Source organism: Balearica regulorum, chromosome Z (genome assembly GCF_011004875.1).
Source record: "Balearica regulorum gibbericeps isolate bBalReg1 chromosome Z, bBalReg1.pri, whole genome shotgun sequence".
Lineage (NCBI taxonomy): Eukaryota > Metazoa > Chordata > Aves > Gruiformes > Gruidae > Balearica > Balearica regulorum.
The window spans coordinates 215226-242539 of NC_046220.1; the positions used below are offsets into that span (position 1 = coordinate 215226).

Below are 27314 nucleotides of genomic sequence, written 5' to 3' on the forward strand. Positions count from 1 at the left end.
GGCACTGCCCCTTCCCCGCCTCAGCCAATCAGGCAGTGGCCCCGCCCCCGGCGTGCCGCGCGGGTGCGGCCCGTGGCGCAGCGGGCCCCGCGGGGGAGGGGCGGGGCGGAGCGGAGCGGAGGTGAGCGGCCGTGAGCGCCGGACGCGGGGGCGGCGGGCCGGGCAGCGTGCGGGTGCGGGGTCTCGAACGGCGGCAGCGCAGGTTGCGGGCTCTGCTGCGGCGCTGCCCGGTGTCTCGGCGTCCGCGCCAGGAAGAAACTGCAGCGTCTGGTGTTGGTCCGCGCCCCGCGTGTCCCCCGTGCCCCGCCGCAGGGGGGTGGGAGCGCCGGGCGAGGCCCTCCCGCGCAGCCCCCTCGCCTCGCTGGGCAGGGCGCTGGGCCGCAGCCCAGCCCGGGAGCGCGCCCGGGCAGCCCCGTGCGAGCCCTGAGCGCCGCCAGGTCCGGCAGGGCAGGGGGCGGCGGGGCCGGGCTCTTCCCGCAGCTCCGGCGGGGGCAGCGGGGGCACGTCTGCCGCTCTGGGCAGAGCCCCCTCACGCTGCGGGAACCCCGGAGCTCTCGGGGAGAGAGCCAGGTAGAAGCCGCCGTGCGCGGCGGGTGGGCGACCCCCGCCGGCGGGAGGTTCGGCAGAACTTCTGCCTCGATTTCTTCTTCCTCCGCTTTCCCGGCTGCCCGTACTGCCCCGTCCGTAAGGACGCGAGAAGCTAATTTAGGATCAAGTACCGGGCGTCTCGGAGGGGTGGTCCTGAGCATGGTCCTCCTGCCAGCATGCACGCGTGAAAGAAGAAGGGAACCGGGTTACCGGTTGCTTTTAACAGCATCGTATGTGAGATGAACTCTGGCGTGAGAGGGTCCCCGCACTCCTCCCTTGAGCATGTTTCCAGGTGCGTGAGTGGGCATGAGCTGGCAGCGGTGGGGATAGGTAGGAGCAAAGCCAGAACTGCCCCGTGCAGGATCAGAGCCGCTGCTGCCGGCAAAGACAGTCCTGGGCGCTCAGCTGACCTGAGGCTGCCCGGTGGACGTGCACGTTATCTTGTGTTTGTAGTGCTCCTGCTGCACTGGAGCACTGATCTCTGGCTGCTGTGTGCTGGGTAACGTGTGAATCGGGCTGCTTCAGGGGGAGTGCTGATGGATGGTGGAGCTTCCTGTTTTGCATTATTGTTTTTTCTGGTCACTGATAATAACACTGCTACTCTCAAATACCATGTGGTAAATTTTGTGAGGTACCTCCCTGTTTAGTGAAGCTGCTTGTCCAGTGCTTTGTGGAGACTGGTGGGAGGTCATCAAGCACATGGGGCATTGGGAGGCTTGCCCACGTCTGCATGCACCAGATGGAGGGCCAGCGTGGAAGGCAGGGGCTGAAGGCCTGCAATCAGCAGGGGCATCATGCCATCAGCACCCACTATTTCCTGGGACAGGACCTCAGGAATGATGCTGGGCAGGTGGTGGCATGAGCCAGAGCAGAGGTGCTTGCACACCCTCAACAGCAGTGGTCTCATTCTGCGGTGAGATGGGGTGTCTGGGGTCCGTTACGAGCCATGCCTGCTTCGTTGGCAGTGCATTGCCAGCAGTCATGAATGCTTTCTTCTCAATCCCTCTTCTGCGTGGAGGGAGGGTCCTGCTGGTGTCACTGGGCACTGGGCTGCAGGATGAATTCAGCCTACAGAGAAAGCTTCACACCTTTCCTAACAAGCCCTGTGTCCCAGACAGGACTGTCAGACCAGGGTTGGGAACTGATAGCCCTCTCTCTCCCACAGTGCAGTCCTGTGAGCCTCTATCACCAGCAGCAGCCAAGCAGGTCCCATGGGCCACGCTGCCCCCTTCCCACAGCAGGACCCAGCGAAACTTGGGGCAGCTCTGTGCTGTGTAGCGTGTGCATCAGAGGTGCATCCAGCTCTGCACCCGCCCTTTCTTGGCAGCCCCTTGCTCTGTTCCTGGGACCTTGCTTTGTGCTGCCAGCTGGGAGCTGGCAGATGGCTCTCCCAGGGAGGTGGAGGCAGGGGCTGGGACCCTCCGCTGGCCCCTCAGAAGAGGCCCGTGTGCTGTTGAGCAGTTGCCTGGGCTCTGTCAAGAGACGTGCTCTCCTGGAAGGCTGTGGCCTCAACTTCGCCCTTCCGAGCTGCCAGCTGTGATTTGTCCAGAGCTGCGCTGCAGTCTGCCACCCCGGCAGCACGTTTCCACCACTGCACTCACTGCGTGCGCACCCGCCTGCTCTTTCTGCCTCTCTGAGTGCAGGGGGAGTCCTGCTGGGGTGGGAGGGCAGAGCCATTGGCTCCCCCCTGCTGCTGCCTTGCCCAGCGATCTTGGTGCAGCACCGGAGGGAAGCATCATGCCTGCTGGGGTGGCTGGGGAGACCTGCTGAGGGCTGGCTGTCTACCAAGGACTGATAGCTTGTGGTGGGAGGAAACTGCAGCAGGGGACACAACAATGCCCTGGCCTGCTGGGAGGAGATGGATGTGCTTGTTCATACATAGTGAGCAGGATTAAACAACGAAGTTTAACCACTTGGAAAAAGCAGAGACCTCAGAACAGCTTGTTGGGGTGTTGCTGGCCCATGAGCAGGGCTAGCAGGGGAGGGAGGCAGGGAGGCCTGGGAGCAATGGTGCGGGGAGCACGCCATTGGATGAGTACTGAACATTGCTTGGTCATAGCTCCTGTCTCTGCCTGTGGCGTGCCAGCCTGCTGCTCTGGGCCTGCTTCTATACAGCTCTGTCCCCAGAGAGGTATGTCTGGTGGGGACCTGCATGTCCCTTTTCACATGGGGTCCTTGCCTTGGCTGAGCCTTGCGTTCCCCTCCATGCCCCACAAACTGTCAGGGCTCACCGCTGACTCTGTGTCCCATCCTTTGCAGGTGCCGATGGAGGTCAGCGGGCTGCCTGTGGAGCTGTGGCAGCTCATCTTATCCTACCTGTGCCTCCCTGACCTGGGCCGCTGCAGCTTGGTCTGCAGGGCCTGGTATGAGCTCGTCCTCAGCCTGGACAAAACGCGCTGGCGGCAGCTCTGCCTGGGCTGCCTTGAGCACAGACACCCCAACTGGCCCAACCAGCCTGGCGTGGAGCCACAGTCTTGGAGAGAGGCCTTCAAACAGCACTACCTGGCCTCTAAAACCTGGACCAAAAACACGCAGGACCCAGAGTCCTCCAACTGCCTCTCCCTCTTCCGGAGGAGGAAGGGCCGGCGCCGGCTCTGCATCGGCGCGGGGGGTGAGTTTGGCACCCTCCGGGCTGCCCTGGCCGCTGCCAGCTCCTACGACTGTCTTGTGCTGCTGCCTGGCGTGCATGAGGAGCAGGGTGAGGTGCTGCTGAAGGTGCCCGTGGAGGTTGTGGGGCAAGGCAAGCTGGGGGACGTGGCACTGCTGGCGAGCATTGACCAGCACTGCCCCACCGCTCGCCTCTGCAACGTCGTCTTCATGCCGGCCCACTTCACCTCGGTGCTCTACAAGGTGAGGTTCAGCGGAGCGGTGGGAATGTCGAGGCCAACAAAGTGGCATGACTGAGGGGGTTCCCCAGGCTGCGGGCATCTGGAGAGCATGACCAGATGTTTGTGGGACTCCTGGGGACTCGGGGGCTTTGTCCTCTGAATGTCTCTGCTTCATTACAGATTGCCACAAATGCCACACAAATCGCCACTAGCAAGCCTGCCTTTGGTTAATAAAGCAAATATATATATCTCAGGCTATTAGAAATTACTATCAGTAACCAATGATACGTTATCAAGCAATAGTATGGCAGCAATCAGTAATCGATTGTATAGCAACAACCAATACCAGCAACAAACAAGTAGGTATATACTATTACAGCTTACAGCAAATTTATCACCAATACAGCATTATGACAGATTACTTATATGGATACATAATACAGGTAGCAAGAAAATTAGACAGATTTCGTAAGGGGCCAAACCATCTGTCCCAGGTGAATTACTAAGGTCATGGTTGTGGAGTAAACTAAAAGGGTTTTATTAATGGTTAAATGATGATCCAATGATAATTAATTGATGATTGACTAGTAATCACATGGTAATCAAATGGTGATTAAGCAATAATTGAATGGTAATGAAACACTGATTTAACAACGATTGAAATGATGATTTAAATGATAATTCAGATGGTAGTCAAACACTCTAGTACTTACTACTCTTCTAATAATTAAGTTACAGCTGGATATATATATAAAAATGTCACTAGCATACAATATACTTTTAGGCCTAATGTAAAATGTCATGTACCTCATTATAGATATCAGATGCCAGGTAAGAGGTCTCTCAGCCTCAAGGAATAACCTTGAGAGGTGATCCTGCTCAAGGGAGATCCCCACCGTGCAGCCTGCTGCTGTTCAGGAGAGCTCAGTGGGCTTGGGGGGGGGGGGCTACAAGTTTTTGCAGCATAAAGTGATGGAAGTCCCTCCTTACACCCCCCTTTGGTGTTTGTGCAGGTGCACAGCTGTGGCAGTTGTAGTTTTGTCTAGACCCAGCTCAGGCTGGCACTGTTAGCTCCTGATAAGATGTGTCCTAGACTCCTTAGACCCTGAGAAAATCTGGCCTGGCACGGTTCTCACAGTTTGTGCAGCAGAGCTGATTGCAGTCGGGGCTACCTGGCGGTGATGCCTGAACCAAAGCACTGTTCACTCGGTCAGAGTGGGGGCATCTGTTACACCATTCCAAGGGGTACCCAACTGCCCCAGAGGGAGGGCAAACTAAACCAACCCCAAAAGTGGGGCCAAAGGAGGACTAGGGACATAACAGAATTTCACATCCAAAACGCTCCATGTCACAGTCTGGTGTCAGCTAGGCGTCCCCAGCAGGGTCCAACATCTTGTAGCAGGTTTGTGTGGAGACTTCAGCCTGTTTAGGAAAGGAAAAGTATGTGCAGGACAGGATGTTCTCAGGAAAAGAGGCTCCATTTTGGGTAAAAATTAAGGCTGTTTTAAGAGGACTTAGAAACCACCGCTTTGAGCAACCAATAGATGCTGTTAATTTTCATTTTTCACCTCAAACAGGAAGTAGATGATGATATTTTTGTACTTTCAGAGCAATTGTATTTTTCTAGACTGTTTCCACTTTTCCAGATGATGAGTTGCCATTACAGTCCCTTGTTTTTTGCACTTGGTGGTGGTATCTCAGGATGTCTCTGGTTTCTCAGTACCCAGCTGCACCTCAGAGACGCAGCTGCACTTCTCAAGGATGTTTCTGGGTCCAGTTCCCAGGCTGGCAGGCATTTTCCTTCGTTCAGTGATCTTTCCCTTCTCACTAGCCACCTTTGCCATTGCCTAGGTGGCAAGGTGTGAGCAACCTGAGAGGCTGGGTGTGCAAGAGGCATCCCTGAGAGCCAGCACTCCCTGTAGTGCAGCCTGTGCCAGCCCCCCGCCCCAAAAACAGGTTGCTGTTGATGTGCGCTCTGCCCTCAGCCTGGGCTGGGAGCCCTTGGCCAGGATGCCCAGGGTCTTCTCTGAACCTAAGCCAGGACACTGGATCACGGGCCCAGCCCTGCTGCCGTGGTCTGCCCTGACAACACTTTGGTCCCCATGGACAGCCGCTGACTGGTCCACAGTGGGATGTGCCCAGTGCAAGTGCTGCACCTGTGGGCTGTGCCTCCAAAAACGAGACCTTCCTCATGGTGAGTGAGCCCATCATTAGTTATAATTTATGGTTTAATTTCCTTTTCACCTTTTTATTATGTGACATATTTAACTTAATCAGTCTGAAAGTCCCCAGGAGAAACATAACGCACTGGCACGCAGTGGGAAAACTGAGTCACAAATCTGCTGAGAAAGTCCCTGTTTGTCCACAGCCACATGCCGGGTTGCTGAAGTGGACATGTGGTGTCTCACTCAGCGATGTCTCCTGTATTTGGCTGGTCAGCATGGCTGCATTTTGCCTTTCAGGCTGTTGCTCTGGTCTCTGTGCACAGCAGGGTGATGGTACTGCCCGCCCTGCAGCTGCTGTCAGTAGAACGGGACTAATTGCCCTAGCTCACCGGTAAAATTGCCCCAGCTCACCTGTCACAAGCTATTGATCTGTCTGCTTTTAATGTGGTGCACTAAACAATCAAGGGATAACCTGGGAAGAAAAAATAATGATTTAGGAGATGGCTAGTCAAATTAGGAGCATAGTGAAATTCCAAGCACACTACTCAGCTTTTCTGGCCTGGCCCCTCTGTACCTTGTTGCATTTCTGTTGGCCTTTTCTGTAGGTAAGCAGAAACTTGCCCTGCCTGTGCAGGAGAGAGAGGTTTGGCCATGCACAATCATCCTTGTGGTTTGCCAGCACCCATAATCACTATGTATATTGCCTAGCAAAGCAGGGAGGCCATGGTAGGGATGGCTCACAGTTCTGTGAGTACCAGCAAGTCAGCTGGAAAACCAGAGCCAGGGAGCAAGGAATTGATGGTGTCCTACTGCAGTGTCACAACATAATGCCTGTGAAGCAGTATGGCATGAATTTTTACCTGTTTTGCTTTGCACTTGATGCATCGTGGGTGCAGCATCCTTCCATCAAGTATGCTAACGGCTCCAGGGAGAGTTGTAGCTCTCCGTGCCAGCCAGGTCATGTTTGATGTCATCTTACCTTCTGCTTCACCCAGGAAACTCCTGAGTCCATCAACAATGCCAGCTGGCAAATACATGTCTCTGGAGGCTGCAAACTCTTCTTTGTAGGGAGCATTGCTAAGGTTTAGTGATCTTGCCACATCTAGGCCCTGTATGCTCCCACACATGACTGCTAGGCCTTGCTGAGACTGCAAAGTGTCTAGTCAGGGAAGTTAAGAAAACATTGTCAGTAGGGAAGCATGTCAGTAAGTGTCACTTGTTGCAAGATACTTGTGAACTCAGCTTGCAGCCCTGCATCTGTGCAAGCTTGTTGCGTCTGTGACACCTGAGCGCGCGTTGTGTTTGTGAGTGTGAGCTTCTTTCCTGTGGAAGGACTTCATGGTACGTCCAGGACTGCTTTTTCTCGCTTTGTGCAATGACGTCACCTTGTGCTTACTCTTCAGACAACCTCAGGCTATGTTCAGTTCGACAACTGCAACTTCGAAAGTGGGCAGCTGCAGATCCATGCACCAGGGGCATGCCAGGTGAAGTTCTGCACCTTCAGCCAGTCCAGCATCCACCTCCGCAACGTGGCCCTCTGTGTCCTGGAAAACTGTGAGTTCATTGGCAGTGAGAACGCCTCTGTAACTGTGGAGGGCTGCCCGAGCTCTGACCGTAACTGGGCCTGCAAGCACCTGGCTGCGCTGGCCAAGTCCGGCGCAGCATCCATGCAGGAGCCTGACCCAGCCGACTGCCCCGTGGCCAAGCAGAACAGCTGGGGAGAATCGCTGCTGGCGCCAATGGGAAGATGTGAGATTGTCGTAGGGGAAGAACGAAGCAGCTTTCTCTCTGGAGTGAGTGCTCAAGCCCTCCTCGGCTTAGCCCAGGAAGACACTGAATTTGGAGACAACCTGTGGGCAGCAAAGGAGGAGGAGTACCTGGCCCTCGACTCAAACTCCAGTGACAGTGACTTAGGCAGCGACAATGAAGAGGATGCTCAGGCTGTGTACAAACTGCCCTACCAAGCCCACAGCCTGAGTCACACGCTTGCTGATACAGACAGCAGGCTTCAAGGCAACAGACTGCATGCCCTTCAGAGGGACCTTAAACTTAAGTCTTTGCAGCAGGAGCTGCAGCAGGACAAGGAAGCCCAGTCTTTGGCCAACTCTCTGCAAGGCTGCATCATCCGGCAGTGCCTTTTCAGGGATGGGAAAGGAGGAATCTTCATTTTTTCACGAGGGCAAGCAAAACTGGAAGGAAGCATCTTCAGGGATCTGACCTATGCAGTGCGCTGCATACAAAACAGTAAGGTGCTGTGAAGACTGCTGTGAGCCCGCTTCCCTCTCCCTCCTGTTCCACCAGCTCCTTTCCTATGCATGGCTTGGGTTAACCAGCCCAAACAAAAGGCAGGTCACTTGCAGCCACCTGCTTTCTGCATGCAGTAACGTAATTGCAGTTGGAGGCATTAACTTGGTGGCATGTTGGGGCTGTGTAGTCAGGCCTGCTCTACCTGTAAATAAAACCCTCACCCTGTAAAAGTGCTGCTGGTTATCATCACCTTTGCTTCTCCCAGCACAGCTCATACCACAAGTGCAGGGACTTGAGGACTGGAGTGTCAACCCCTGGTCTCGTCCCTTGCCATGGCCAGGCCTGGCTGCTTCAGGGAGAGCCTGCAGGGGTGGGTACCTGCCGCAGGCAGAGGTGGTGTGCAAGGAGGGATTTTGGCCAGGGACATGTACTGGAAGCTGAACAGAGATTTTCCCTCAGCACAGTATCATCTAACCATGCGCTTGCCCAGAGCTCTCACCTCTGTGCCTGTGCTCCCCTTCAGACAGGACGGTGGTGGTGAGGACTGGAGGGAGAATCACACTGCCAAACCCCAGGTCCAGCACTTTGGAATGCGTTCTGGTTTTATTCCCCTTGCTTTGCTTCCAGTTTGCTCAGCAGCCTGGTTTTAACTGGTAGGAAATGGGAGGGAGATGAGGCCAACCCAGCTGCTGCTCTCAGTGAGACATTGCTCAGTTAGGAATTAGCCTAGAGGCTCTTGTCGAGAGGTGAGTGTCAGAGCATCAGACAATGGGAGACAGTGAAATGCTTGGCTCTGATACAGGGGCAAGGTGCAACACGAAGAGGGAGCATGGCGGAGCTGGCAACGGCTTGGTGTCCTTGCACAGCCAGAACCCTCCAGTGCAGGACAAGCCTGGACCAGCGTCTGGTGTGTGGGACCCGGATGGAGTGGGTGCCTGTGTTTCTCCTGTAGCTCCCTCTCTGGGCGGCCAAGCATGACTGATAAAGACAGGCAGCTGTCAAGCCCTGCTGAGCTCCACATTTAGTTGAGAGATTGAATGAAGCATCTTTCTGGAATGAGCAAATATAAGGAAGTATAATTTAATTACCTTCTGATCTGTGTTGCTCACTGAAGCGGGATACGCAAAGGCAATTTGTAGATTATTTCTTAGTACTCATAAGACATGGATTTAAGACATGATTTTGTTTGGCTGGTAAATATTAATGATTGCTGCTGCGTAAATATTTAACTGCTTATTTGCTTAGAGGAAACTAGCTTGTTATGAGTGGTGTCAGTGATTTCAGTTTGCTGGCTGGGCCATTTCTGCCCCCAAATGGCAGGATCTTTGCTCTGAAGGTGCAAGGCAATGGACAAGTTGCATGCTGAGTGTGTGTGCTGTAGTGCACTAGCCCAGTCATCTTCATGGGAGACTCATGGGAGGCTCCACAGCATTTGATGTGTTGCCTCTGAGCAGCTCTATGCAGCAGAGAGTCAGGAGGCAGCCTGTTGCCGACAATATGGAGAGGGTGCTGATGCAAATGGGGAAGGCCACAGTGGGGAGGGGGCAGCTCCGTTGTACCATGAGTGGTGTGGAGATGAGATGGGGAATGGTCGCTCACTGTTGCTGGTGGTGTGCAAACACAACGCAGTGAGTTAAGCCATTGGGCACACCTGAATGGGGGGCTTTGTCAAGCAGAGGGACGTGTCAGGCCAAGACGATATCTTTGCTCTGGTTGTGCAGCACCAAGCACTGCAGGTCCCCATCCCCAAGCTGACCCATGCCTGTGGGTAATGCCCAGCAGGCTTAACTGTAGTATAACTTGTCCACACACACTGATTTTCCTTTCAGCTGGCCTGTGTGCCTGGCACAGTCAGGAGTTGCAGGAGGGGCAAAGAGGTCGTACGTGCAGAGAGGTTGCAAAAGGGAGAGCTATACCTTTTGGTCATGTCCTCTTCCTCATCTTTCTAACTACAACTACAGGTGCTTCTCCCCTTCCCTGCAGGTTATCATGCTGAGGAATGACATCCACCATTGCAAAGCATCAGGGATATTCCTGCGCCTGTCAGCAGGAGGCCTGATTGCGGACAACAACATCCATTCCAACTGTGAGGCCGGAGTGGACATTCGTAAGGGAGCCAACCCACTTGTTCTGGTACGTACCCCTCCAAGCTGTGTTGGAGGGCAGCGTGCTCTTTCTCTCATGCACTGTTTCTCTCCGAGGGGCAGCAGGGATCCATCTCCCAGTATAGAAAACACTGACCTTTCTCTTAGTTTTACCCTTCAGCCTGTTTCTTAGGTTTTTGTTCATGAATTAGACTACAGCTAACCCCAAGGGCAAGGCACAGCAAAGTGCTGCCTGATGGTACATGCATGGTCTCCTGCTCTATTTGATGGTATGTGTCTTAAAATTGCTGTGCGTAGAGGGGAGAATAAGGGGATGTTCCCCTATTAAATAAACACCCTAGTGTAATGGGTGAACTCGTGCAAGAGGGGGTAGTAAATCAGCACTGTACTGTCAATTGTTTCTCTCACACTGGGAATTGTGTTGTCTACCCTGGGAGTTGGTGGAGGGTCTCAGCTCTCTGCTCAGCCTTGGGCAGGAGGGGAGCAGCAGCCCGCTCTCCAGCAGCGTGGCTTTTCCTCCGAATTGGTAGTGTCTCCAGCTGTGCAGTGGGTGACCTTGTCCCTGTTTACTGAACGCTGTATCTGTAGTCATCCTTAAAGGAACTAGGGCCTCACTATGTGGGGGGAGCCAGAGAGGTAGATACAAACTACCATCTGAGTGACCTTGGCGCAGCATTGAGCTCTCTGTGTGAGCTCTGCACAGGAGATGGGGCAGACAGAGCTGTGGCCCCGTGGAGGAGGAGGTGGCGGCTCAGCCGCAGAGCCACAGACCATGTCTGGCCTTGGTTGCAGGTTTGAGCTGCTGTTTGTTGCTTTGCCTGGTTTAGTGATTCCTACCCCACCGCTCTGCAAGATAGTGGGCTGACACTGCTGTCCTGCTCAGAGGGTCCCAGCATTCTCCTGCCCTCACAGGAGATGTGCTGGCCCCTGTTGTGGAGAGAAGCAGCCGTGTGGCTGTTGACAGCAGTCATTCAGGCTGTGCAAAGCGCTGTCTAGCAACTTGAGAAAAGGCACCACGCTGTAATGCCGAGTCCCCTGCTTGGACTCCTGCCTCCAGCTCCTGTGGGGTGCCATCAAGGGTCCTTTGCTCTTGGTGGCCATGGGGAGGTGTTGGACTTGCAGCCCCACCAGCCCTGCCCAGTGTCAGATGGGCTGTGGGGAACGAAGCATCACTGGGTCCATGGCAGCCCTTGGAGGTGGCAGCAGGAGCTGCTGGAGGAAGAAGAGGCTTCAGGCATGATGGAAAGGGAAATTTGGCATGGTGTACTAGAACCCCAAAGCAAGTTCTTAAGTGTGCCTTGACTGTTTGAGAGTGATTTCTTGGCAGCTGGGTTAATTATCCTTCTGCCCTTTTCCCCAGCAGGGTTGGGAGCTGCTGCTTTTCTCTGTGGTTGCTGTCTCCTCTTGCTCACTTTTATGAGTGACTTTCCTTCCTTTTGCTTTTATTCTCTCTACATGTGCAAAAATAAAACTGTAGTGCAATAAGATACACAGTGGCCTTCGCTCAGGCATTGTCGTCGTTGGCAACGGAAAAGGCATCATCCGTAGCAATCAGATCTATGGGAATAAAGAAGCTGGCATTTATATTCTGTATAATGGAAACCCTGCTGTGAGGTATGTTAGCTAGCACTGACCTCTCTCTCCCCTCCTTTGCCTGTTAAGAATTATTCCTCCCACTGTGCACACTTTTCTTCTCTTTTTTTCTATCCCCACCATAGAGCAGAAATAGGACCACAGTGCACTACTGCCTTTCTGTGACTTCCCTCTATCTGTTTGCTGCACCCAGGCCTTTGCCAAGCACCAGTCCTGGGTTTTCCCCCTGAATCTGAGGAGGACACAGGCTGTGTTCAAGATGAACAACTCACACATGTCGTGGTGCTTTTTGCAGGAAAGGGGGAAATGGACCTTGGCACTCCAATCATTGTTACTCCAATTCACCTTTCTGCTTTAAACACCTGGGGCTACTGACTTATGTGTGTTTAATACCATTTGGTTTAGATGTTAGTATTGGTGTCTGGCAGGCTTTCTTCAGGTTGATGTCATTAGCTTTACCTGGTGGTATCAACTGGTGGCAATGAACCCAGAAATGAGATAGCAGCTGGAGTATTGGTTGCAGATGTGAGGGGCATCTTGTCTGTACTTGCCACCCATTCCTTCCTTTCACCATGCCTGTGGGTGATAAGGAACAGGCATGTGACAACTCACTGTGGTGTTATAGAGCAGGGTGGGGCACAAAGAGAAGAAAATGGTTGCCCTGGATCAACCCCAAAGCTTGGATGTGAGTATTCATGCTGGAAGTGTTGATAATTAACAGTGCTTCAGCCTTGAGTCCTGTAGTCCTAATGAATGCATCTTCTTGTGGGTTCATGATCTGTGTGCAGAGCTGGTGAGGTTTAGACAGACTGTGTGTATGGACGCAGTAACTTGAGAACAGGTTACTGAGGCACTTAGCCTAGGTTGGGACCTGGAGAGAAGTCTGCACCAGACATATCAGGCCTGAAAACACAGGGGTCAAGGCCAGGCTTTCCAACAAGGGATTATGAAAGTGGTCTCTCAGAGAGGTGTTGATTTCTGAGAAAAGCCATGTTGTAATGGCAGGGCCCAGCAGTGCAGAGGTGATACACTGCAGGATGGAGAGATTCATTAGATATCCTTCCCTCTGTACTTTCTCTCAACATTGTTTGCAACCCCAACTTGTACCTCATGACTGATGTATGACTGTCCGCGCTTGCTGGCACATAAGAGATGATGGGGAGGAGGCAGGGAGGAAGCTCGGTGGGAAGACACCTTTTTTCTTATGACCAGACACCTCTTTAGGAGGAGCCCCCCCTGCTCCGCTTGTGTGTGCCACTCTGTGCTGCCTTTCAGCCGTGCTGGCTTGCAGCAGACTCTGGCACTGGCTGAGGCTGTGTGCACTGGTGCTGTCCTGGTGCTGTCACATGCAGCTGCGTTGAGCATGGGGCTCAATGGGGGCTGTCAGCATGACTGAGTCTCACCGACATGATGGCATGTGCAGCTGTGGGCAAGCAGGGCTGTGAGAATGGGGAGGTTTATGGCAGGAGTAATGCCCTTTGCTGGATGCCTTATCCACAGCTGGAAACTGAATAATGTTCTGCCTGTCCCCAAGAAATGCAAACATGTCCCATGTTGCTGCCTGCAGCTGCCTGGCTGGGGGACAGGTTTCAGTGGGCCATTGCAAGAGGCTCCATGAGGGAGTGGGAGGGTGTCCTTCTGAGAAGTGTGCCAGCGATGTGGGTGCTGAGTACCATTTTTAAGCATGATACAGGCCCTTGGGCATGTACATCTTCCAGTCAGGGGTACCCTGTGCAGCAGCTAAAAAGCTATCTGTTAAGACTCTGCTGTGCTGAGGCCGGGAGGTGCTGGGTGTGATGGTGCCTGGTGGTGCAAAGCAAGAGCAGTGCTGGAGGGCACTGCTCTGCAGCAGTAGGACTTGGGCAGCTTAGAGCCTCCTCCTTATTTTCTTGGGGGATTGCCTCTGGAATGGTTTCACGACTTGTCTTCCTCCTTACCCTGCAGGTGTTGGTGCAAGCATGGATTTCAAGTACAGGCGCCTTGTGTGCTCTTTTCACCTGGTCCCTCTTTCTAGAGGCAGGCACGTGTGTCACATCAGGCCCTGCAGCCCACAAGCAGCTTTCCATTCTCTGGGCACTGCTGATAGCCTATGTTGTTCTGACCAGGTGGCAGGACCTTCCCTCATCTGCCAGACCCAGCAGCCCTGCCCAAGCAGGAAGCTGCAGCCATGCCAGGGCAACCGAGGACAGCAGAGGCACTAGCTGCCCAGCAAGGTGGGGTCCCTAGGAGCAGGACAGCAGTGTGAAGCACTGCACCCACCCCTCCACCCCCAGCCAGCACTGGTGATCGTGTGTTGCTGGTGATCACACACCACTGGTGATGGCATGTCATAGGTGCTACTTTCCCACCCTGGCTCGCTGCTGTAGAAGCTCCTCCACTCCCTTCACAGCTCAGGGGGAGCAGAGCCATCTCTAGTGAGCATTTCTGGGTGGATTCTGAGGCAGAGTCTATGCCAGGCACTGTGCTCAATTGCTCTTTTTCCTTTGTGATCAACCTGATTGCTCTCCTGCTCTGAACCTCAGCAGCAAGCCAGAGATAAGGGGTCATATTGTGAAGGAGGATCTGGTGGTGCGCTCTGGGCTCCTGGGCTTTGTTTCTCCTGACACGTGGTAGGTGGGAGCCCAGGGGACAGCGGGTGATGTCTCTACTCAGGTGCAACAAGGCCCACACATGCTCTTCAGGCTGTCATTCCCAGCATGGCACTGCCTCTGCTCCTGCCACCATGTTTAATGTTTTCTGCCATCAACCATGATTGCCGTCTTGCACGCTGGCTTCGGGGCTCCTCGTGGAGCAGCAGTCCTGTGCTGATAAAGACTATTGACTCCTTCCTGGGTTGGGGAGGATGGAGGAAACAGGCTGAAGCCTTCACAGACTCCTCCGGGGCATCCACCTGGGTGGACTCCAGCCACTACATGGTGCATCTCCTGTGCTTTTTCCCCAGGGGCATGGGGGTCTGCAGCTTGTAGCCCCCTGCTCCACACTGCCCACAGGGGTAGGGAGGCCGTGGCAGCCAGTGGCAGGTAGCCTGCCTCCCCGTGGGGTGCACTGCGTGGCACTGGGAGAGCCGAGAATGCAGGGTGGTTTGCAGAGGAGTAAGGTTAATCCTGAGGAGAAGGAAAGTACATCTCAGGTGTGGGGCTAACCATGGGTGCAGGCAGCCAGTGGGGTGGAGAGGCCAGGCTGCAGGAGGCAGCACTTGGTTTTTCCTGTCCATACGTTCCCTGCAGCTGCAGCTGGCTGCTTCTGGAGACAGGACCCTGGCTCAACGGACAACTGGTCTGATGGGGTGGCTGTTTGGGTGTTCATGAGTGCTTACGGCTCTTCAAATGCTCTTACTGGCACGTGTTTCTCCATGCCTCTTTTGTGCTTTCACCTCCTTGAAACTGGTTCAGTTCTCAGTAGCTCCGCTCTGCTTTGCATGCACCTTCCCTGCTGTGCTTCCCTCTCACTGCACTTTGCTGCCCCGTGCCCAGCTCTTGCTGCCAGGCACAGGCAACAGGCTGGTGACAAGTAGCCAGGGAGACTCGTGCTTGGGCAGAGACCTGCTGCAATGGCATCAGTGCAAACCATGAGCGGGCAACACTGCTGCTAGTAACTTTCTTTTCTTCTCCTGCTTCAGTGGGAACCATATTTTCCAGGGACTGGCTGCTGGAGTAGCAGTGAATGAGAACGGGAGAGGCCAAATCACAGGTACGGGAATGAAAATGGCGTTGTTATGTCCAGTTTGTTTCTGTCTTTAAGCCTCTGATTGCAAAATCTATCCTCTTGTGGTTTTGGGGTGACTTTAGGTGCAATAATCCCCTGGTTTGCATTTTCTAGTTGGCATTTCTGCCGTTGATGGGGGGAGCATGTCTTTCCGCAGTGTGTATCCAAATTATTGTTCCCTTTGTCTCTGGCCCAGCTTGGACATGGAACTGTGTTCCAGAGCAATCTGCCATGTGGACTGCATTTTTTCTCTCCTGTAACATCAAGTTTACAAGCAAAGCTGTCAATGCCATTTTCCTGCTGTCCTGGCACCTCTTGAGTGGTTTTCCAGTTTGCCCTGCACCTCAAAGGGCAGGGAGGTGGTGGTTACTAGAACTGCTAATGACTGGTGGCCTGTGCGAGAGAGCATTGCCAGGGAAGTGGGGGAACAGGGAAGTTCCTGGGGCTTGGGCTGTGCTGCAGGTGATGGGAGCTTTTCGGTGGGGCCAGCTCTCGGCTTGCCAGGTCTCCTTGCTCTTCCATGGGCAGGAGGCCTGTGTTGTCACCTCATCCTCCCTGCCTGGCCCTAGGGAACATCATCTGTGAGAACCAGTGGGGTGGGGTGGACATCCGCCATGGTGGCAACCCCACCCTCAGGAACAACCTCATCTTCTGCGGCTACTCGGACGGCATGGTGGTGGGCGAGCGTGGGAAGGGCCTTATTGAAGGAAACGCCATCTACGGTAAGGAAGCAAGCTTGGGTGGAGAATGACTCTTGCTTTCTCCCCCATCCCCCCCATCCTCTTGGGCTTGCTGGGCTGCCCTCTACCTCCAGTGTGCTCTGGAGCTGTGGTGGGTGCCCAGCAGGCTTGGCTGGGAATGGCACCAGGCCCAGCTCAACACAAGCACTCTGGAGGTTTTGCTGCCAGCGCTGCCAGGCTATGGCTCACAAGGGGCCCTCTCCCTGCTGAGGAGACCACTGTTGTGTCTCCAGTGGAGGGCAGGAGCTTCCCTCTGAGCCCTGAGAGGAAAGCTGACCTTGCACTGTTGCCCTAGTGCAGGATAGGGTTGCAGGAAAGGACACGTACTCCCCACGGGGTGACGGGAGCCATGTCCGCTGCTGTCCTGTACTTGGCTAACCTGGGGCTAGAGGAGTCTGACAGAGTCCGTAATCTAACAACTGGGCTAATGTCTGATGGCAGGTAAACTCCCCAGGTGATTTTCGTAGGAAGCTGGAAACAGGTTTTTTAAAGGGGTTTTAAAGTGGCTGCAGAGACAAGTGCTGGAGAGAGCCTGCTGCTGCCAGGGTGCAGGTCTGAGTCCTGGAGGAGCTGTGCTCCTCTCTGGCCCTATTTAGGACAGAAACAGGATGCAGGCAGTCACATAGCATGGCTTTGTGTGCATCTGTCCGTCTGTCCCACTACTAACGCTGGAGCAGTGGCGGCCAGTAGTGCTGATGGCCAGTCTCAGCCCCTCACAGTGAGGGTAAGGTACACAGGGACTTCCCAGAGGTTTCTGGAACAGCAGTGGCCAGGGCAGGAGGAGCGTGGTCATAGGACCCAGCTATCCTGGGGGTGTCGAAGCTGCAGCTCAGCCTGTATTAGACACTGGAGAATATGCCTGGGCCCCTGAGGCCAAGCATCGGGGAAACCCAGCTAGGTGCTCCTGGAGCTGCTCGCTCCCTGGCCCCTGAGGCTCCCAGTCCTGGAGGAGGAAAGACGAGGACACGCCTAATCCCGGGAGAGGGTGCTGGCAGCACATGGGTTTCCAGCTCTGTGGCTACCCATCTGCAGTGAAGCCAGCTGTGTGTGGAGCTGGTGGACAGGGCTGTGCCTGGCCGTCCCACAGAGCCCCAGGCTGGTGGGGGTTTACCTCCTGGTGGCATGAGTTAAACCTGGGGACTTGAGCTGGGGTCAGAGTGTGGACAATGCGTGGAGAGGGTGGAGGTGGGGAAACAAAGGCACTGAGCTCACAGACTTGCCCAGTGGGACGAAGTCAGGGCCAAAGGATCGCTGAGAGCCCCTGACATGTAGGGTTAGCCTTCATGTGTGCTCTCAAAGACGAGGATCGCCTCTGTCCCACCTGCACCACATATGGACTACGGGCTGCTTCAGGACAGGGCTGGGGGTCTCCAGACACTGCTGAGTTGGCAGGCTATGCTGCCCACACTGCAGGCAACAAGGGGTGCGGCGTGTGGATGATGTCCTCCAGTCTCCCACACCTCATCAACAACCAGATCAGCCACAACAGCATCTACGGGGTGGCGGTGTTCTGCCACAAGGACGATGCTGGCAACTACAGCCCCGGCCAGGGGGGCAGCGAGAGCTTCCAGGAGGAGACAGAGGGTGCCAGTGGGGAGAACAACCCAGACAGCGAGGAGGAGTACCCAGCTGCCCGACATCCCATCAGCGTGGCGCTTGTGGAGTTGAACAGAATCAACCACAACGGAGGTGAGCTTGAGGCCCGGGGCTCTTCCCAGGCTCCAGGTGAAGGGTTGGCATGCAGAATGGTGTGTTGTCCTGACCTGCCAGCACTGGTGTCTGCCAGGGTCTTCCTCAGCTGTCAGGCCAGGAGCACCCTGGAGAAATGGTGGGCCAAGACCTGAGTATGGGTGGGTTTTTTGTCCTTTAGCTCCCAATCAGAAAGTCATATTGTGACAGAAGGAACTGGGTAGCTTTTAGAAACAGAAATACAGTTGTGGTCATCATGACTGAAGCTGCAAGCTCTTAACCAATAGCTCTTCTTTTTGGTTGGCAGCTGCTGGGTTGCATGTCAAGAGCAGCGAAGCACTCAACATCATCGCCAATGTAATTCACGCCAACCATGACGGTGGGGTGGCGGTGCTGCAGAGCAGCCAGCTGACACGCATCGCAAACAACAGCATTTCCTGCAACAGCCGGGGAGGCGTGCTGGTCGAGGCCAAGTGCCAAGTGGAGCTGCGAGGCAATGGCATCTATGAGAACAGCAGCCATGGCATTGTTTCCAAGGGAGAGGGTGTAATCACAGAGAATGACATCATTGGCAATCACAGGTGTGGCATCCAGCTGCTCCAGGCAGCGGACATGAAGGTGTGTCTTGCGGAGAGCTGAGGGGGCACCAACTTGTGTGTCCCTGCAGCCAGGGGCAGAGGCAAGAAAGCCTCTCTGTCCCAGGGGTGAGGGGGAAGCCAGCAGGTCCCCAGTTAGCAAGCAGGACAGGAGGGACTGCCCTGGGATTCCTAGCAGGAGGATTGGACAATCAGGATCGCATCCTTGACCCTGTGATTAGAGGGAGTGTAACTTCCTGGCTTCATTAGAAGTGTGTTCAGCTGATTGGGGGAAGTTGTCACCCATCTCCTTTGCCATCAGCAGTCTGCATCTGAAATGTGTCCAGTTTGGGACCTCAGGGTCAAGAGGGAGGTGGAGAAAAGGGAGAGGGTCCCATGCGGGCTTACCAGGATGGGCAAGTGTGGGACACATGACTGATGAGACGAGGCAGAGGGAGCTGGGCTTGGTTTGTCTGGCAGAGGAGGCCAAGGAGGATCTAACAGCAGCCTGCAGCTACCTGAAGGGCAGTCAGAACTCAGCCTTTCTTGGCAGTGCAAGGCAGTACAATGACGGTCAACAGCACAAGCTGTGGTGGTCCCTGGACCCTGGGAGGTCCAGGTGGGAGACTGGGGGTCTCTGGCCTTGGAGGGTAGTGCAGCCCTCAGACAGGCCGCAGAGAGATATGGAGTCACCATCCTTGGTGGTTTCCAAGCTTTGGCAGGACAAAGCCAGGGCTGCCCTCATCTAGTGCTGTAGACAGTCCTACTCCAGAGCTCCCTTCCACTAGTACTCCTTAACTCCAGGTTTTTCATGGGCAATCACTGGCAACAGCTGGAGGGAAGTGGGCAGGAACTGTTTGAGGGAAGATGCAGGTGAGAATTAAGTAAGCATTTGTTTCTAATTGGGCCAGCAGTGCGAAACTAGAGTGCACTGCTCAGAAGAAAGTGACATTTCCATCCCTAGTGGGTTTGAAGGGTGGCATGTCCTAGTATTTGTCAAGAGCGGTTTAGAAGTGGTCTGTAGGGCCCAGAGAGAGGAGGTGAGTTCTTCCCTAGCCTCAGCATTGTTGGGATAGTTATCCACAGGTGGCTTGTCACATCTGTCTGACATTTAAAGCTTGGTAAAGGACAGCTCAGTCATCTTTTCCCACATGTGGATTCACTGATGGCTTGTAGGAGAGACCTCTCTTCCCTCAGAGTGGCAGAGGGAATCCAGTGCATTTTGGTGCAATGATGTTCAACAAAGTCCATCTTCTCGCAGGCTTGCCCCTTGTATTTATTTAACTGAGTGGCACATTCAAGGGGGTGATTCCATAGGCCAGTGTTGGAGATTCTCAGGTTGTGTGAACTGTGCTGAAGAATTGGGGTAGCTGGCATCTGAACTAGATTTTTTGGAAGTTAGATGCAATGTTCTAGCATCTAGCCAGTTTCCAAGGTTAGTTCCTGGCTCAAAGTTGCCTCTGTTCTTTTCCTTGTTGAGGTGAAGCCATCGTGCATCAAAACAATAGATAAATGCAATTTGACTTATTGTGAAGTACCCCTAAAATTAGTATACTGAAAGCCCTGCCAAGACAAATGCTCTGCATGAGTCCCACAGGAGCTGCAGACTCCTTTTGAAAACCATGTCTGTAGAAAAGCATGGTGCTCTGGACGAGAAGCTAAAAACCACTGTATTTTCCATGGTCCCAGCTGTCTGGTCTCCTTGAGCACGCAGGCAGGATTCATATCGCAGGCTTCATTTGGGGACTACAGCGGGCAGCACAGTCCCTGCTGAAGTACTGGTGATGTGGTGCTCTCGTTTCTCATCCACTCACTGGCAGAGCCCAAGAGGTGCCTGAGAGCAGGTGAGATGATGTGCAGTTCTGGGTGGGGAGGAGTGCTGGGCAAGGAGCATTGCAGCAGCTGTTTCTGTAGAGCCAAGGAGGAGAAGGGACTGACCTGATCTTCCAAGAGTATGGCACAACGAGAGCTGTGGTCTTGTCTGTCTTGGGAAGAGGAGACTCCTAAGTGCTCTTTTGTGGTATACAAAGAAGTCACAGCCTGTCAATACAGCTGTTTGAAACCTGCAGGGCAAGGAGCAGCAGCAGGTTCATGTTCAGCAGCATCTGTGCTTGTGTTTCACCAAGGGGTTGGGTACCAGCTGCAGGGAAGCTTGTAGCATCTAGCATGGCCAACAACTAAGCTTCCAGCTGGGGCCACTAGTAACGTGGAAGGCCTTGGGTAAACTTGTGTGTGCATGGCTATGGCACATCCACTCTGAACCCTTGGTATGCTCCCAAACTGCCAGGGAGTGCTAGTGAGCCTGCAGAAGAACTTTGGGGTTTGGTTTTATGTTGGTCAAAGAGCCATATGAACAATGTCCTTCTACTTGGGCCTTCCCATCTAAAGCCTATTTTGCAGGTGACCAAGAACAGGATCCAGTCCTTTCAGGACTATGGGATTGCTCTCTTTGATGAAGCCAAAGGCCTGGTGCAGGAAAACCTCATTTTCCAAGGGAGATCCAAGAAATCCATTTTGAGACCAATATCAAATGCAGAGGATTGTGACATCCAAAACAACATGCTTCTCACCTTCAAGAAAAGGTGAGTCCCCTGGCACCATGGGGTGCAGTTGTGAGCTTGGAGCCACCATTGTGCTCTGTGGTAGGTGAGCACTGGAGGGCTCTGCTTTGTAGCTTCTCTTCCCAGCTTCCCATGCCTGCTGACCCATGGCACCAGCCCCATGTATGTGCTGAACCACTGCAGATGAGGACTGCAGATCAAGCAGAGCCCAAAGGTTCCTCATGAGATACCTCTAAAGTCAAATGAGGGGCTTGGATTATTCCTTGACAGGCCAGTGCAGGTCTTCACGATGTCTCTGGGCATAAGGACATCTGCCCTGTGCCCTGGCCAGCTCATTCTCATGCGGAGTGCTGCCTTTGAAGCCAGGCTGCTGTGTTTGCATATTGCACTGCTGTCCCTGCAGCATGGACAGCCACAGTGTTTGTAGCCTGGGCTGAGAGTCAGAAGAAGGAGGAATGGTGAGAGCCACCCCAGTCTGCATTGTGCTTCTCTGCTGGTGAGGAGGAGGAGGGTGGCTTCAGGCACCAGATTCCACCTCCAGGCTTTTGCTCCAGAGCAACGTGAATGGCAAAATGGAGTGCTTGTTTTCCTTGGGCGTGATTTAGCTACCCTGGTCTTTGTGCCTGTGTGAGACTGTGTCTTCCAGTGGTCTTCAGAGGTACTGCTGTAGCTGCAGATCTCTAATGGGTATTGCAAAGCTTTCCATTGTTGCCAGCTGTCACCCAAGATCTCAGTGACTCTCATCATTATAGGCCTTGTTCAAAACAGGCCACTCTAGACCAGGACTCTGCAGCAGAGGCCTGAGGAGGGAAAGCTGGAGCCCTGTCACCTGTACAAGGGCTGGGTATTCAGTGGATTGTTCTTTTTAGCTAGAAATTTAACCTTGTCTTACCTCTCTGGGTCACAGATCTTGGTGCAGAGTGTGGGAGAGGACACAGGGAAATTTGAAGACTTGCATTACTGGAGGGTCGTTAGGCCATATGGTCCCCCGGGTTGATGATGCTCTCACCTGGTCCTCCGGACTCATTAACATGAAAGTCAAATGCACTAGAGAGGACTCTTAGCCCCTCCTCCAGTGCCCTTTGCCCCATGATTCCTCCTTTAGGTTTTCAAATCTGTCCCCCTTTCCGATATTCTTGGGAGGCCCCAGCATTGACTCTCCCTCTGCAGGATCTTGTCCCATCGCCCAGAACTTGCAGTCACTTAGAGGTGTTGGCTGTGAAATCACAAAAAGTAGTTTTTGTAGTAAAGCAAGATGTTCTGTCTCAATTCTCCAATCATTTCTGTCCCACTTGGGTTTTGGAACAGACATCGTGTGCTGAGCATTGTGTGCCTGCCAGCACTGCTCTGCCCCTTTCCTCCTTGAACCTGAAGGGAGCGTTTCTAAGGCTGCTCTGGAAGCGCCGTTCCACCCTGCTCATGGGCCACACGTGGGGTGTCTCTCCTTTTCCCAGGTTTGATATGGAGTGCATGCTGATCAACCCCCCAGCACGGCCTCACATCGAAGGAGGTGCCCTGGGGTCCTGCACGGTGGCTGATGGTCAGAGGGTTTCCAGCATAACCTCCAGGGTGGATGGGGGATGTCACAACCATGGGAGCATCTTCTGCACCATTCTTTGACCAGGGAGGGACGTTTCTTCACCAGTATCTCTGCCTATCTTTTCTCCAGAGCTGCCACTGGGAAGCTCTCACAACTCAGGGGCAGGGAACCCCATTGGTCTGTACTCCCTTTTTCATGAAGGATTTTGCAACTTCAGTGGCACCTCATCAAATAAAAAATAGCTGGGAAAACAGCCATTATTTTCTTCCTCTTTGCCCGCTGAGATCGCTGCTGTGGTAATTTACAAGCGAGCAGTTCCTTAGATGAAATGTGCTCCTGGCTGGGCCTCCCCAGCTTAAGCTCTGGACAAACCTCTCTTCCCAATGGGCTTGTGGCATTATTTATTTGGGGATCACTTGCTTTGAAGCTGCTTTGTCAGTGACCATCTGCATTTGTGCCAGAACACTCAGAGGCTGACATGTCCTGTATGGTCTTGCTCAGTTTCTGTTTGTGCTGATTCTCACCCAGAAGGGGCACAGATCAATGCAGACAGACGTACGCACAGACATACATACCTGCAGTGTGGGTCCCTCCAGCATTCGGGCTCTGACGCTGTCTGCCCAGTACCTGCCCCTGGGTCCCAGTCTCCCAGGTTTCTGGCACCAGGGCATATGAGCCCCCAGAGGCTGCAGCCTCCCACAACAGACAGGCAGACACAGACAGACTGCCTGGGCTCCCGAACCACCTCCTCATTGGTAGCAACCCCACGCAGATGCAGGTCCCCATACACCACCGATGCTTCTGCCCACACCGAAGGGAGAGCCCTCACCCTGAGAACAATTAGAAATGGCGTTTGGTGAGTGGACAGGACAGACTCTGCTTGTCAGGCATGGGCATGGCCAGACCAGCATCTGTCCTTGGCCACCAGCCACGTTTACACACACAATGGGCCACTTTTTATTCCCTTATCCCTCTGCTTTCCCACATTTGTTCTCCCCAAACCACCTTGATCCCTGTGTTTCTCCATGTTTCATTCCCCGCCCCCCCCCCCCCCCCCCCCCCCCCGGGAATCCTGTAATAATCCTTGTGCAATCCGGGAATGCTCTTCTCCTGCACTCCCTAGCAGTGACCCCTGGGTCTGTGGGGTGCTTAGTAGAAGGTGGGTATCCCCCAGGTCATGGGGCTGAGCTCCCCTGGGACTGAGAGGAGCTGGGCAGAGGGGCTTATTGCTCTGAGGGTGCCACTGGGGATCCCCCAACATCTCCTGGGGCTCAGGGCTCTTGCTGCTGCAGACAGGGGCTTGCCTGCTGTAACCCTGCATGACCAGCTGGTGGTTTCTGCCTTGTCATCCCCTGTCTGCAGCTAGCAGTCAGTTCCCAGCTGGATTTTCTCTGTTTTATTCACATAACAAGCTCTCCAGACAGGTTTCTGCTCTGGTGTAAGCTGGCATAACTGTGTACTACAGTCTAATGTCATCTGCTCCTTCTCTGCAGACTGACGCTGTAAGAAGATCTAATCCACTTTTTTCTTTTTTAAAGGAGAAGTACTATAATTTCAGGAAAACTGCCACAAATAAGATGCTGTATTTTCAAGGTGATCTACATTTTAGTACCCGAGTTGTTTTCCAAACTGAGAGAAATTTCCCAGAGCAGCTTTTGGAGCTACCCTTTCAGTAGGGGCTCGTTACGTAGTGCACTGCAGGGCTGTGGGATGCAGCCCTGCCCACCCAGCAGGGACTGGCATTTGGCAACCACATGGCCTGTGCCAAAGCCTGGAGGGTTTCATGTGCTCAGGAGTAGCTTTAAAACCAGAGGTGAGCGACAACATTAGAAGTTGGCAAATCTCCACCAATGCATATAACTATATATGCATTACCTCTGGGTGTACTGTCCAGAGTTGTCTTGAACCACCATCAAAGCAAACCTTTCACCATTAAAAGACTGCTTGTTTTGTTTTGGTGCTGTACGGTCAGTGAGTTGGTCAAAGGCCTGGTTTGCCTCAGGATAAAGGCAAAGCTGACCTAACACAAGCCTTCAGAGGCCAGAACTGCCGGTTGCCATTCCCTGGGCAGAGTGGGAGATGTGCACAGCACAAGATCTTAGTAGGGGGGCAGGGTGGAGGGTGTCTCTTGAGATGAGTGTGGCTGAGCTGAAGGAGAGTTAGAAAAATGGGAAGATGCGACCCACTGGGGCATTGCAGGGCAGTGTCTTGCTGTGGTGGTGCCGCTTGGGAGGAGAGAAACTTCAGGGAAGGAAGCCTTGTAGCTCCTAGCTGACACCCACCGTCCAGCTGCTAACAGGGTTGCTTTGCTTGATGGATGGTCTTGGACCAGGAGCGGAGTTGAGCTGTAGAAGCAGCTGGCAGTGGTAGTGAGAGACATGCCAATACAGAATATGCCTATGTGAGTGACCAGGTAAGCAGCAAGAGAGGAGTGAATGCACAGGTTGGTAGCAGGGATGGGTGTGAGGGAAGGCTGCGAGAACCCAAATTCATGCTGCAGAGCAGGAACCTAAAGTCCCAGGTTCCATGTAGCTGTCTCAGCAGTACTGCCTGTCATGTACAAAGGCACAGATCCACAGTCGGGGGCTGGGGGGGGGGGGGAGGGAGGGGAGGGGATGGGATGATGTGATCTTGGGGGAGAGGAAGGGTGGGCTGCACGTCAAGTCAGGACAGACCCAGGATGCTGACACAGAAGAATTATGGTGGTGGTTGTAAACTGGAAGTTGCCAGAAGGTTAGCATGCCTGCAAAAGAACCTGGAAATGTTCAGTACTACTCTGAAAATGCCTGTAGGGAAGTAAATAGCATAACCGCAATAGATGCGGACGCTCAGACTGTTCACAGTGTGGTTACTGGCACACAGAAGCCAGAGTGGGCTGAACTTGCACATACTTCTAAACCAATGCTGAGAACCTCAGAAATAAAAGGGGGGGAGTGGGGTGGGGGACACAACGCACACGATCTGTAATGCCTGGGGCTGTCTGCAGTGGCCTGAACCCTGGGGTTGAAGAGAACACCTCACTGTTCAGGCACCTCCCAGAGGGTTCTGAATCACGTCAACCAGTCCCCAAAAACAAACAAAAACCAGTGAGATTTGGGATTTTCACAATAGCTTAAATATCCTCTTCATTCTGTGCTTTTTGCACTTTGGAGCAGCAAAATGCCCCATAGAGGATCCACATGCTGTTAAGCAGACATAAAAAAAATTATTCACAAAATACATAGTTTAACTCACTTCACATCATAGCAGATTATGAGCAAGCAGTAGGTCACATGATCAATTATCCTTAAACTTCCAGCAGGTTGAGCTGGAAGTACCGAGTTCAAATATTGTCTTCAAATGTTAATATTTATCTATCGATCACTATGGAAAAAGCCAAATGTTCATGTTGACTTCATCTTCACAAGGAAAGCAAAAATGAAGTTTGCTTCCTTAATCTTTCAATTTTATATTACATATACATGAGACCCTGACTGGTCAGTACAGTTACGACTTTCAGACACAAAGTCAGAAAGTAATACTCTCTCCTGGTGTGGAGAGAATTCACTGGGCATTCATTAATTAATCTTCAGTGGCATTCACTCATCATAAAATATTTTATGTTCTTGTAATACAGTGGATAGGTTATAGAGCATAGTGGAAGCAGTGTGTGGTGCTGCTGTACTTGTGCAAAGCCTTAATTCAAGTGCCTGTTGTGATACAGTGGGTAACAGGCCCCAGCTGCCCCAACCCAACAGCTTGCTGAGGGCACAATCTGGATTTATGGTGGCTTTTTCACCACCTAAACACTGTGCAAAGCTTGTGCACATGCATGACCTGCACAGCCCCTTCATGGCGCAGCACAGACCTTGCATTGTGCTCTGCTCATAATTTAATTAGAGCACATCATTTCCAGAAAGGCAGCACTGGTGAAAGCTGAGTGCCTCCCTGGTGCTGCTGTGCATGTCCTCCTGCTGCCTGTGCAGGAACCAGTTGTGAGACAATATGCCAACATTGCCAAGAGAGGTTGACTCCAACCCAACAATGTCCTACAGACCCTGTACTCTTAGGTGTGAGAAAGACCCTGTGCCCAACCTGTTTCATTGAATCTTTTATCTGGTGGCCACAACCTTATCAAGAGGACTATAACGCTATCTGTATGCTAGCAAAGTGGAGTGAGCTTCGGATGGTAGCAGGTGAGCAGTGGGGAGAGCTTCTGGTCACCTTCAAACCAAGCAGCCATGGGACCTACCCTGCTCCCATGGGAACATTCTGCCACTCAGACAAGGATGATGATGTGACCCATCGTAGGTCCTGCCTCAGCTCCTGTGCTGGCTCAGGCGTGCCGATGCTGCATGGCTACGGTGTACACTTGCTAAGGCATCAGCTGTGGACAGGCGTGCTGGTTTTTGCACAGGCTTAGAGCCGTTTGGTGGCAGTCCAAGGCAAGCCACGGCCCTGGCCCTCCTGCTCGTGGCAAGCCTCTCCAGGTGGCACCATGCTCTGGCAAGGGTTAGCATTCTCTAACTTGTGGCTGCCATGTCCACCAGTCTCCCACAGGGCAGCCTGGACACCTGCCTCTGGAGCAAAGCGCATGGCCTCTCTCCCAGCCTCTCTTGCGCTTGACGTGCTTTCGAATAAGGTGACCCCAGAAAGTTGAGCAGAGTGTTAGCAAAGCTCTCTTTTCCATCAAAGCATCTTTCTCCACCACTACTGGGTTTCTCCTTTCAACCTTTCCTATTGTCTCCCAGGGATCAACCTGTCTACTTGCACTCCCCTCTCTGTGATGTGGACAGGGACAAGAGTACTTGGCTGGAGGCTCTGAGTCCATCTAGGCTACCTACATCTTGCTGTAGTTCACACCTGGCAGTCCCCTCACAGGACCTGCATGCAGGCCTGTCCTGCCTGCTTGTCCTGTCCCACTCAGGGGTGAGGGTGAGGTTAACTGTTTAATTCTCTGCGTGGTAATCAGGAGTAACGACAATTACTTTAGAGGGTC

The 27314-nt window shown here is 53.4% G+C and overlaps 1 protein-coding gene across 4 annotated transcripts; it reads left to right on the plus strand.

Moving 5' to 3' along the window:
• The first annotated feature begins 44 nt into the window (after positions 1–44).
• Positions 45–24907, plus strand: FBXO10 (F-box protein 10). 4 transcript variants are annotated; one of them, XM_075739517.1, is made up of 11 exons: positions 45–121; positions 2848–3438; positions 6985–7830; positions 9812–9961; positions 11411–11547; positions 15146–15216; positions 15801–15953; positions 17385–17660; positions 17968–18278; positions 20636–20817; positions 22251–24907. In XM_075739517.1, the coding sequence occupies exons 2-11, from the start codon at positions 2854–2856 to the stop codon at positions 22414–22416; spliced, it is 2877 nt and encodes a 958-aa protein (XP_075595632.1). In that variant the 5' UTR covers positions 45–121; positions 2848–2853; the 3' UTR covers positions 22417–24907. The 4 variants fall into 4 exon arrangements, with proteins under 4 accessions (XP_075595632.1, XP_075595631.1, XP_075595634.1 ...); XM_075739516.1 differs by lacking the exon at positions 45–121 and adding an exon at positions 596–818; XM_075739519.1 differs by lacking the exon at positions 45–121 and adding an exon at positions 596–818 and having other exon boundaries at positions 2848–3199.
• The last annotated feature ends 2407 nt before the right edge of the window (positions 24908–27314 follow it).

Coding starts and splice junctions, on each gene's coding strand:
- FBXO10 (XM_075739517.1), top strand. CDS start 2,854: ATGGAGGTCAGCGGGCTGCCTGTGGAGCTGTGGCAGCTCATCTTATCC. Junction 11,548..15,145: donor AATGGAAACCCTGCTGTGAG/GTATGTTAGCTA, acceptor CTCCTGCTTCAG/TGGGAACCATATTTTCCAGG. Junction 17,661..17,967: donor CAGAATCAACCACAACGGAG/GTGAGCTTGAGG, acceptor TTTGGTTGGCAG/CTGCTGGGTTGCATGTCAAG.